This window comes from Pogona vitticeps, chromosome 10 (genome assembly GCF_051106095.1).
Source record: "Pogona vitticeps strain Pit_001003342236 chromosome 10, PviZW2.1, whole genome shotgun sequence".
Taxonomy (NCBI): Eukaryota; Metazoa; Chordata; class Lepidosauria; order Squamata; family Agamidae; genus Pogona; species Pogona vitticeps.
Genome location: NC_135792.1, coordinates 1,090,097 through 1,102,402, shown reverse-complemented (window position 1 = coordinate 1,102,402; position 12,306 = coordinate 1,090,097). Strand labels below are relative to the sequence as shown.

The 12,306-nt window shown below is 41.5% G+C and overlaps 1 protein-coding gene across 5 annotated transcripts in view; it reads left to right on the top strand.

Annotated features, from left to right (window-relative positions):
- ANKRD11 (ankyrin repeat domain 11) overlaps positions 1–12,306 on the top strand; it is a 168,245-nt gene that overhangs the window by 113,142 nt on the left and 42,797 nt on the right. For all 5 annotated transcript variants that reach the window (XM_072980649.2, XM_072980650.2, XM_072980647.2 and 2 more), the window contains one exon: positions 7,342–7,480. In XM_072980649.2, coding sequence (XP_072836750.2) covers positions 7,342–7,480 — 139 coding nt within the window. The remainder of the gene's footprint in view (positions 1–7,341; positions 7,481–12,306) is intronic.

The window sequence follows — 12,306 nt, the reverse complement described above, 5'->3', positions numbered from 1 at the left end:
CAGGGAAGTGCAGAGTCTTAACTGTTCATCCTGTCTGGCCATCCTGCATAGAAAGACAATTCAAGTATGTCCTCAGCCTCATATATTTCCAGTAACACTTTTGTACGTATGGATGAATCTGCTTCAAGAGCATAGATTGCATATGAGTGCTGTTTTATCGAACAGTGTGTGTGCAGCATCCAGGCCTACTAAAAGCGGGTAGACACATTGGTAGAGTATTTTTCAACAAAGGTCTTCAAGATACTCTGACTCCACTGTTCCAGGCAGTTTTGATTCTGGATTTTTTTTCTTACAGATCCTGAAGGTTGTAGCTTTTTAACATTTCTGAGGGGAGCTTCCTTATTGAAGCTTTTGGAGGTGTTGCAGTCCAAATCCATGTATTGCTTGCACTCATGGATATACCGTGTTTCCCTGAAAATAAGACAGGTTCTTATATTAATTTTTGCTTTAAAAAAAGCATTAGGGCTTATTTTCAGGGGATGTTTTATTTTGCAGTCATGCCATCTTCTGGTTGCTGCACAATGCTGCACAATAGTGGAGGGTGGGGTTTCATTTAACTAGGGCTTATTTTTGGGGTAGGCCTTATATTACGAGCATCCTGAAAAATCATACTAGGGCTTATTTTCAGGTTAGGTCTTATTTTCAGGGAAACAGGGTAGCAAGAATGGTTCTGTTGCCAGTGAACATAAGAGATCTACCAGGGAAGACCAAAGGTCTGTCTAGTCTGGGGCTTGGAAATACTACTGCCTATGCTGACTGGGATTCTGGAAGCTTTAGTCCCAAACTACACCCCCCCCCCCCCAGCAACCGTTCCCAAGCTCTGGTCTAGTCCACCATCCTGTTTCTTACTTGTGACCAACCAGTTTAAGTCATTCAATTCAGTTTTTATCTTGCTTGCGCTTCAGAGAGCTCGGAACAATGTTTCTTCCTAGTCTTCTATCATTTTGTTAGTCCTGTGAAGTAGATGAGCTGGAGAGATGGCCACTAGTTATGGTCCTGCAGTGAAATTTCTGATTGGGTGAGAATTTGAACTTGGGCATCCCTGCCTTTAGTCTAACACCACTGAGCACTGTATCGCTTAATTTCATTGTTTAATTTCAGTCAATCCTTCACTGTAATTTATTTATCACAGTTATTTCAGTCAACACCTTTTTGCGCTCAAGACAGTTCACAATAGAATATACAGAAAACTTAAGTATAGGCTTATACTCAGCAAAACACTTTGGTTACAGACATAATGAGGAACGAGTGATGTAATGAATCTGCCAGAGTGTAAAATGAGGAAATTATTTGTAGTTTTTTATAATTCTGTGCACAAAAACAAACAAACAAAAGATGCTGAGAATTTAGTGAGTTCTGAGCTCAGAAGAGAGTCAGTAGCATTCTCTTCGAAAGCCACAGAGGGTGAAATGAATACTAACCCAGTGAAATCTGTTTTTAAATAGCAAACAATACTGGAATTGTAATTTTTGCTGTATATGTTTGGTACAATTGACCCCTTGTTGCTGGCATTCTGAGATTCTCAGCATGGAGCTTTTTGCATAAGTGTATTATTGTTTAAGAAATCCCAGTTTCAAGGGTTTAACTGGGACTCTGGCTTTCATGTTGGAATATTTGCACATGCTTACGTACTTTAATAAGCTGTCTGCATTCTCTTGCTGTCCTCAGAAGTATGAGATGTAGCGGCCTCTGTTTCCAGGGTTGTGTTGTGAGCACAGCAATTCATTGAGATTCATTCCTTATGATAGAAACAGGGGTTTTGAATATTGTTTAAAGAGGCACCATAGTGGGAAGCCAGCAGTTGAATGATGCATTGCTTTCAAGGTTGCTCTACAAGAATATGTAGAAAAAGACTTTTGGAGTAGCTGTAAGAAAAAAGATGCAATACCTGAGCCTAACAGTAGAAAAATGATCTCAGTTCTTGCTACATTGCATTTTTCTGCAGGATTATCAAAAGCACTGTCCTTCTGCTATCCAGTATGTAGGGACTTCTTCAGCCTTTCTTAAGCAAGAAGGGACAAGGCATTGTTTCCTGAAATAAGATTGCATATCTGGAGCTTCATTGTGGATTGTGACCAGCTGATTTCTGGGCCATTTGTTGCTGGGAGAATACAAATGCATGCAGTAGCTGAGAAAATGGTTGGTAGGCTGAGCTGGGCAGGGCTTCATCTCCTACATCACTGCTCCTTTGGCTATCCCTCCCACTGCTGTCTGCTGTTCTGTGACCTGCTAAATTATTTAAAAATGCAGTAGCAGAATAAACTGTATGTAAAGAGCACATTCCATGCACAGGGTTTTTTTTTTTTTTTTTTTGCATCTCTACATTAATGGGTCAGAAAATAAGGCAAAGTTATTTTGATTCTGAGCAGTTAAAACAGAAATTAAAATGTGTTTTTATTTTGACTCTTGAAGGTTTTTTCTGGTAGGCAAATACTTTCATCAGTGAGGAAGAACTCCCTTGTTATGAATATGGAAGTCCTCCTTTATTTCGTTATGTTAATAATAATAATTAAAAAAACCACACTTTCTCAGTATTGCTTAATCCTGGCTCTGTCCATGAAAGCACAGTTGGACTCTTATGAAGAAACTGCACAGCATACTGTTGAAAATGTCCAAGGTCAATTCCAGGTTTGCTGGATTACAAAAAACGTGGCAAAGTTTGCATGGTTGGAATGTACCTTTTGAGGTTTTCCTTTAGGTTGGTGAGACTGCTATGAAGACAAATGGGTAGAGCAGAACAATGGAATTACACTCTTTTTTGTGGAAAATAAATAAATAAAGGAGAACAAATTTCCACCATATACAGAGTCCATAGCAAAAAGGAACACAGAAAGAGGAAGGCACATTGTATGTATTGTGATGGTGTGGTCTTATGACTGTGCCCATACTCTGAGCCATGTGCCACACAATCTTATGAGTGAGGCAGAACACATTTTTGTGTGGTTTCCCTCCACCCTCCCTTCAGTCAACAAGGGGATTTCTGTTCTAAGGCAGTGGCGTGGGCTCTGATCAGTACTCTTTCATGAACAAGAATAATTAATTTTCTATTCTTGTGATTCATTCTTGTAAGGAAGAGGCTAGGTTGGCTAAAATTTTGACACAGTTACATATGTTTAATAAAAGCAAAGCTGCACGCCGCTGCCCCCCTTTTTGTGTTGCCAAAGCACATTGACCTAGAATAGAGCCAGTCAGTCAGTCTCTCCCCCCCCCCCCTTCCAGTGTACACACAGGTTTGAAGCCTGTATATGGCAGGCACAAAGCCCAGGGATTGGTGGTTATGCATTTCCACCTTGGGAGGAGAGGTATTGCCCCAAGGGTTAGCACAAGTATTTTCCTGCTCCATTCTTGCTTGGCTGACATGGGAGTCAAGATGTAACATTTCCAGAAATTCTGAAGCCATGTTGGGTGAGGTGGAACACAACAGCATTGGGAAGCAGCACAATAAATATCTGCAATACTTAATTCACACATCAGCCCTGAACCTACTGTGCCGCTGTAACAATGGAAAATGCTTCATTGATATTTTAGCATGTAGAATTGTGCTCTGCCATACCTTTGTTTTGTCCAAGCACTATCACTTGTACTCCAAAAGAGCTGGAAACTGCTCCATTCCCTGTGACTGAAGTTCCATGTGTCCTGTTTTTTCCTACCTTAGAAGTGTGGGAGGGGGGAGAGAAAAACAGAAACCATGAATTGTGTAATTCATAAAAGAAAGTCCATTATTTGGCTGGAAATCCTTCTGTTTTTCTTGTGACCATCCACAGTACTAAACAAATCCAGAGGTCGCCAGAAGAATCTGAGCAGCCATTCACAAGAAGTGAGGCCTCTCTTCTCCATGTTAACTCATGAGATGAAAGCCTCCGCCAACCTATCAGTGGGTGCAGAATCTGTATTCAGTGTGCACTGGAATGGATGTTTTTTAATTTTATAGATTGTCCTACATACAGATCTTCATACTAAGCAGTTTGCAGAATTTTAAGTAAGCAAAATCTTGCTTTAGAAAAAAAAAAAACTCCACTTATCCCCCAAGAGAAAATATTTCATCAAAGATCTCCCCCCCCCCCCAAACCTGCTACTGACATTCTTCAAAGTTTCCAGTTTCTCCACTGGGGGGGGGATGTCCTTGGAAAAACAAAGAAAAATTGGTTTCCTGAAAAATTTCTATTCCACGGTCATCTTGGTCATATCTGCAGATGAGATTACCATAAACAATTATTTTCACTGAGTGGAAGCCCCTCTTTGAAACACATACCCAGCATGTTAAAGTCAATTATGTGTTAAGCTTTCCAGTGCAAATCCCAGAACAAACAAGTAATAATTCCATTTTCTGTATCCAGTTTTGTAGAATCATGGAATGATACAGAACTGGAAGGTGCCACAAGGGTTACTGAGTCCAAACCTCTGCCAGAGCATTTGGTCATCACTCCCCACCAAGCATTTCATCTGTCTAGGTGGACACATGGCCTTGGCATTGTACTCCATGTTTCAAAGGAAATTAGTTATGATTCATTAAAACTTAAATTGAAATCTGAAAACAAGGGTGGGTGATACCTGTATTAGACCATTAAAATCTCACAAATGGGTACTAGCCTTTGAATCCTGCAGGAGTTTTCATTAAGCTGGGCACTGCAGAGCCAGAAGGGGTGCAGAGGAAATGAAATAATTCTCCAAAACCTTTTAGTCATAAATGTGAGCCTTGTTTGTCTGTTTGTTGCTGTACAAATTTCAGAAGCGTAACTGAGAGATGTAGTTCCTGATGTGGTCCCCCCCCCCCTTTGGGATTAGTCTCATTTCATTTACTGTGGGGTATAATCAAAAGAATCGTCTGCCACACTGTGCCTAATGTGAAAAGCCTAAAGATGAGAAATCAGGTTAGCCTTCAGGCAGCATATGTGGCTTTGACTAAGAAGCCCTTCCAAACAAGCAGGTATAGATCTACTGGTTGCCCTAATCTCTTGAGATGATCTGTCTGCCTTGGGGCCCATTGATTTCCCTTTCAATCTTCCAAATTTACAGTGTGAAGCATTGCAGGGAGTCACTCAGCAGCTTTGGCCTCCTTGTGGAACATTTCATTTAGGGAAAGCGAAATCTACGATGTGGCCTAATCTCCATGCAGAAGATATTCCTGCTCTGTTTGTGTCAGAGGTTTTCCATAAAAGGCTCCCAAGTCACTGGATTCTGCTGTCTGGCTTCATAGCAGATGCTTCAAACAGATTAGGGTTTTGGAAACCATCCTGCTCCTTCAAGATCTTTTAAAATAGCAGTCTTCTCCCCACCCAGATGTAAAGCCAGAAGCAGCTTTGGGATTTGCTGCTGTTGTTTACTGGGATTTTAGAGTGACAGTAGAGAGTCTGAAATATTCATGGAAGGGGGAAGCGGTTAGGCGTGAGACCAACAGCAGGCTGTGATCACATTTTCCTCCTCATGGTGGGGGTGGCCCTCCTGCTCTCCCTCTCCCCCTTCCTTTTCTGCATACAGAGGGGACCAAATGACACGCTGATGAGAACAGAACATATGTTTTGAGTACATCTTTCTTGGCTGGAATGGCGATCCTGTAAACGTCTGGGAAGCTTTGCAACAAGCTGCTAAGTGCCAGTCTGTTCTAATACCATGAGTTGACAATGAAATGTAGCACAAGAAAAATCTCTCTGCCATTTTGGAGGAAGATATTTCAGTTACAAAGGTTTTTTTTTAAGGAAAAACTTAAGCAATGTTTTATAAACAGTTTATGACCTCTTTTTCTTATAAGGAGCTAGCAATTTGTCAAATTGTCATATATAGTACTATATATATATAGTGCTATATATATAAAAGAGAGAGAGAGAGAGAGAGAGAGCGTATTGTGTTTGGATGTCCTTGCAACAGATACACTGATGTTAATTTTGGATGATAATTGTCCCTCCTGCAGTTGTTGGGGGGTGTTTTTTAAACCATCCCAACTAGACTGGACATTATGAATTTTCTTGTGCTGAGCAATAGGTTTTCAGCTACTGTTGCTTTGCAAATTCATTGTTGCATTTTACAACTGTGTAAGTATAGTAACCCATTGTTGGGCCTTCTAGGATATGCAGTTGCTGATTATTTTGTTGTGCAAGTTCCAGCTGTCTTTTCTCGTGCAGTCATTTCTTTCAGATATGCTGCATTGCCTCCATATGTATCTTGTTAAGTATTTTTGCTGTAAAAATGCAATTCTACCCTTAGCTACTTTTGGCATTGTAGCTGGGAATAGAAACCTGAAATGTGGTTGCATCGATTAGATGATGCTCACTTAGTTGTTTATTACATTTTAGTTCTGCCTTTCCACTTAAAAAGTATTAAGGGCGATTAACACTCAGCTGAAGGCAAATTATGCATTTTTTTAAAAAAAAATTACATCAGTGATAACAGGTGAAAGGCAAGTTGGAAAAAAAGGTGTCTTCTTACTCTTCCTGAAACAATGAAGGTGGAAGCATAGCCTAATGCTGAGGATACTGGATTTTGCAATTTGAGAGCGATACAGGAGTTACTGCTTCCAGATGCCCATCAGATTGTTCACCACAGCTGATGGCATTGTCAGGGCCTTGCCTGCAGATCTGAACATGAAGATTGTTTCATAATGGGGCTGATTATTCCTGAGATACCCAGGCCCCAAACTGTTTAGGGTTTCATTATATTCCTTCTTCAGGAAAGTGGCTTTCTATGAAGCTGGAACAGTCCATTTTAAAAGCAGCATCTAGACAGCTTATTCTCTCTGCATTGAGGCCAGCTAATTTCTGAAGACCTGCTTCAAATGAGTCAGGCATCTGTATTGGTTCATTAAGACAAAATTCATAGGATGAGGATTGACCCAATGAATTTGCAGGTGGCATGTTTGTGAATTGTAGCAGGAAGCTTCTGTATCTTCTGTTTTTACGCTTGGTAAATTTTAATTTCTGTGGAAGCCCCCCATTTCTCAGGCTCACAGAAGCCATGGTAAACTAGTAAGTTGTTTTTGCTAGCTATCACAGGTGATGTCAAAAGCAGTATTCATCAGATGCCCGTGATGCTTATGTTTTTGGAAGCACATGAAATCACAGTAATCCCCATAGTTACCAGGGTTGAACCAGGATTTGAATCAAGACTTTCAGGATAGTCCAACAAAGGCTAAAATACTGCAGTGATGCATTTTTAAGACATAATATAGGCCCTCTCCTAGTCCGATGTCTGCAGGCTTTCATTATGGCTTTTGGCAGTGTTCTGTGTATACTTCTATGGCTAAGAGGGATGATCACTTCAGTAGAGAAGCCTCTGGGACAGGAAAAGAGCCTTCGCCAAGGTACTAGACCTGTTTGAAAATCACCTGTTTTTCTGTCTCCTTTTTAGGATAAAGATAAGGTTTCTCTAACCAAGACTCCAAAATTGGAGCGGAGTGATGGCGGCAAAGAAGTGAAGGAGAGAGCAACAAAACGGAAGCTGCCTTTCACTGTTGGAACAAATGGAGATCAGAAAGATTCAGATACAGGTAAGGGAATAGAAAAGTCCTGTGGCTTTGAAGTGGTGTTGGAGGAAGAATCCACCTCAGTCTTCTCATGCATGGAATAATCACAAGAGGGAGGCAAGGACCTATGTGAAAGAGTTCCTCCATTGTGACACTCTTTTGTGACTCTTTCATACTGAGTAAGGGTTGCTGTGTGCTGACTTTGGTGCTGGCCTTTCCATTGTTAAATGGTGATCCCCCCCCCCCCGGTGTTTTTGACTCCTGTTGTTGTACTGATGAGCTACCCTAAGAATATCAATGGGCAACTCTGGTCTTTGAAAAAGAATCATAGTAAGGTCATTCTGGTTCAAGTGGTAGAGGAAGGTGGGTGGGGTTTTTTATGAAGGGAAGTGTCATGGTTATCACTTGTTTTAATTAACAGTTACCAGCTGTGTGCCTGTGCATTGGTCACAGAAGATGTGATATCAGTCTTTCTGCCCAGCAGGCTCACTCTGTTCTGACTTTGTATTTGTTCTCTCTATTCAGTCTGGCTTGTTTGTTGTCTGGGTAGGGACAGTGCCCCTCCTAAATGGCATGGGCTAATGTTGATGTTCAGTCCATTCGTAATAGTTGTATACCCTGGGCAATTAGAAAGAAAAGTGTTGAAGGTGCATTTACATATGCTGCCCTTGGTGTTCCATTGACTAAAGTCAACAGAGGCAACCTGGCAGTTTCCTGCACTCTGGTTTGCAACCACCATCAGTACCATCCTGCAAGGAAAGTGGTCAACAACTAAGAGAGTCTGTCCAATATATCTGGAAGGCATTGTGTTGCCAGCTTTGCATGCCTATCTTAGTACCTGCTCATATGAACAGGATGGAGGGGTACTTAGGGAAGGAGGAGTTAGTTTTGCAACTTATAGATGGACTCTGCTCCCAGGAAGCAACCTTTGCTTGCCATTTGTACATCTTATGGTAGTACCTCGTGTGTGCCAGAGATATCAGCCATGGTGGTTGTTGAACGTTAGATAAGGCTGTAAGGTAATGACTGTTTGTTTTGCAGGCAGTGGCTGGCAGGTTAAAACAGGAAGGAAGTCGTGCATGTATTATGTGTTGGCACATTCTGTAGTCATGGCATATTTCAGAATTTGCGCTTCTTTTAGTTTTTGTTAATTGCTGTTGGGCACTCAGAGCGTTCTGCCTCTTACCAACAGAAGGGGGGGAAGAATGACCTTATTGGCTGAAATCCTGTAGGCATAAATTTACACTACATAAACGAGATATCAAGGTGGGGGAGGAGCCTTTAATACCCTAGAATCATCAGCGGCAAACCTGAAAGGGAATAGGAAGGTTTCAATTCATTTCAATTAAATATTCACATCGTAGAATGATGACATCATCGGGATACCCTGAGAAGCTTTGGTCTTTGGGTTTTATGTACAGCAGCAGTTCAGGGAAGTTCCTAGGTCTTTGGCAGAGCATACTGTGTTCCAGGGTCTTTATTATGGAATAGTAGAGGTTGGCAGGATGCCATTGACCACTTAGCAAAGTGTCTTGTGCGGAGATCCCATGCCAGGGAGCCATCTACTCATTCGCCCTTCATCTGGAAATCTTCCTCCCAGTCTGTCATCCCACAGGCAGGGCTAGTATCAACTCCTCTGTGATCCAGTAAGACTTTGCAAATGACAATATGTTCCTGAGCCACCAAATACAATGGTGCCCCACTAGACACTTACCCCGCATGATGTCGAAATCGCTTGATGATGACTTTTTTGCGATCGCTATTGTGATCGCAAAACTATGGTTCCTACGTTGATTAGGTCCCTGCTTTGCGAACCATTTGTTCGCAAAACAATGTTTTTTTCCGGCTCTGCAAAATGGCTTCCCTTCGTAAAATGGCTATTTGAGCTATTGGTTCCAATGGGAAAAAAGTATTTTTTGTCAGTGAGGAAAGCAAATTGTTGCTGGTGTCATTCCCTGAACCGTCTGCCTTACCTTACTTCTGTTCTATAAAAACTCATCACTCAGTCAGTAGCAGCCTGATTGTCCCTGTCTGAAATATGATGGCCTGTGGATGAGCCCAGATTATGAGCAAAGGAAATGTCCCACCTTGGAATTGTCTTCATAGATCGGTTGGGGAATGAATAAACTCAGGATTAGAACCCTGGGTAGTGCTTCTCTGGGGAGCAGTTGTATATGACTGTTGCTTCCAGTCTGTGAATAAACATGATGGCTCAAAAGTGGATAATCTGGCATCCCATTTGTCTCCCTTATGTGACAGTTTGCACATTTTATTGCCTGTCGTGATTATTGTACAGCTTAATCCACTATCCACTCCTGTGATTAAGTATAGGAGCCTTCAAAAACTTGCCTTCCATTTCCAATAGGCACCAGGCCTCTTCTCCAGAAAAGTTCTTTAAAGCCCTTTTTTCTTAAATCAAATTGGAACCATATGGGAATTGCAGGATGGATGATTTATTGGAAGAGTGAAGTAAGCTGCATTATTTGCATCCTCGCTGTGACATTTTCAAAGCAAGTGCTTGGATCCTCAGCAAAGGCTTATCTTCCATTTTCATGCCAGTTGGTAGAAAAAGAAAATGATAGCTTGTTTACACAGTTCAGGTTCAGATTTTTCTTTCAGTCATGGCCTAAGTTTTCCCAGCAAGAGTTACGCAGTTCTCTTATACAAGCATGAATCAGCTGAGGATTCAGGCCATTTTCTGCTAATCGCAGTGAAAAAACATTCTCACAGAGACTTTTCATTGGCAGACTCTAATCTCTTGGTTTCTTAAAGTTTCTGAACCATGTGCTGTAATCTCAAGAGTAGGTGCTGTGTTTATTTAAGAGAGAGAGAGAGATGTTGTCTAAAACAGTACAAATAGTGCCCTTTTATTGGACCAGGTGCACAGAACTTTTAAGCCAGCTGCTTGCCCAATTTCATATAAAATTCTATGTGATTTCTTTGGGCTATTTGTTAACAGTACTCTGTGCTATGAGGAAACACTACCTTGTCTGCCTGTGAAACTTCCTTCCCCTTTCAACTCTCCCCCCCATTTTACTATTAATTCTGGGTAATGTTGACCCCCAGCAGCTTCCAAAATGTTCTACCAATACTCATTCCTGTCCCTCTCCCATTATGTGTAGTCCTGTTGTGCATATATTGATGCTTCCAAGATTGAATGGAACAATAAAGCAGAGGCCAAGAACATATTTTAGAAATCTTTTCTCACTCATGAAGCCTAAGGCAGGTCTGCGGTGCTGTGTTGAGACAAGGGCCTGGAATGTTTCCAGATCTTGGCCAGTACTTAGGTCAAAATCTGATGGGAACTGTCTCTCCGGGAAAAGGGAAGGGGCACAGTAGAAAGGCTTTGAAGCAAACCAAATGGTGGTGAAGGTGGCGCAGTTCCTCTGGGAGAGAATCTTCAAAAAAAAAAAGTTGTGTTTCTGCTCTGGTTGGCTGTTACCTCTTGCTCGATTATTTTTTCCTGATCTACTGGCTGAATTGTGGAGCTGGCTAGAGGGTGCCAGACTCCTCCCCGGAGCCTTCAGCTCTCCCCCCTCTGCATTGTGTCATGTGGTTGGCCTGTTTTTCTGCTCTCACTGTTTCACAGATGCAGGCAAATGGTTGACAGCACTCTGTTGAATGCTTTTAATGTGTGCTAATGAGTCATAGCTGAGGGTGGCCCTGGCCCCTTCTTTTCTTGTAGTTAGGAGGTATAACTTCTGCTTTCAGAATCTTGCCTACCAAGGAAGAAAGGCATTAAAGGAAATTTAGGAAACTCGAGGTATGATCTAGGTACCAAATAAGTGGCCTGAATGAGAATAAGCTAGCACACCTTGCATCTCTCTCTCTCTCTCTCTCTCTCTCTCTCTCTCTCTCTCTCTCTCTCTCTCTCTCTCTCTCTCTCTCTGACACACACACACACACACACACTCCCCACTTTTCTCCTTAAAAGGACCCAATATGTCAGGGCTTCTGTGCTCATTGGTGAGGCAGAAGCAGGATCAGAAAGAGCATCTTAGAAGGGAAGAAAAGGAAGATTATACATACATAGTCTATTTCCAGGGGAACTGTCACCAAAAAGGCAGAACCATTTCACTATAAGCTAACTAGATAGCTAAAAGGAGCACAGAGGGAAGGCAGAGGCAATACGGTGACAGCGAGCAAGCAGTAAGAAGCTCTCATCAGCACAAAAATGGAGTGGTTATAATGGGTGATTTTGGAAGTTGTAGTTCAAGGAAGCTGAACACATAGGCAAGGGACCCTCACAAGAAGAATTTCATTTAGAATCTATCACCCCAATTTTTGGCTGCTGTGAGTGTGTGAGAGGGAATATAGAATTTTGAACCTGCAAATCATGAATATCCACACTGCTGTTCTGTTGACAAATATTTTGTTTTATTTTTTTACACACAAAACTGCAAAGAAAGTTTGCTTGCTGCAGCAGATGGTAAGCAAAGTGTTCAAAGAAGCACAAACTTTGCAAAACTTTATTGGGTCAAGTCCTTTAAGGCAAGCAATTCCAACTGTGTTGGAATTGTTAGATGGAAGTTAAGAGGATCCTTGTTAGATAGAAAGTACAGAATTTGTTGCAATATTCAGATGCCTTCATTCTTGGTAACAATAGTGTGAGTACGTTGTCATTTTTTCCATTTGTATTGCTGAAGTAGACATGACTTGCCCTTCTTACCAAGGGTATTCCATGACTGGTCTGTCATTTGAAACCAAGGTCCAAGTTAAAATATTTCTGCTGTTGACTGCTGTTAGTAGTTTATCTTTGTTCCTGTGAGATTACCCGTGGGTCTTTCTTAAAGGTTCGTCCTGATACAGTTTAGTGGAACAAAAAATCTCCAGCATACAAAGGTGAGAAG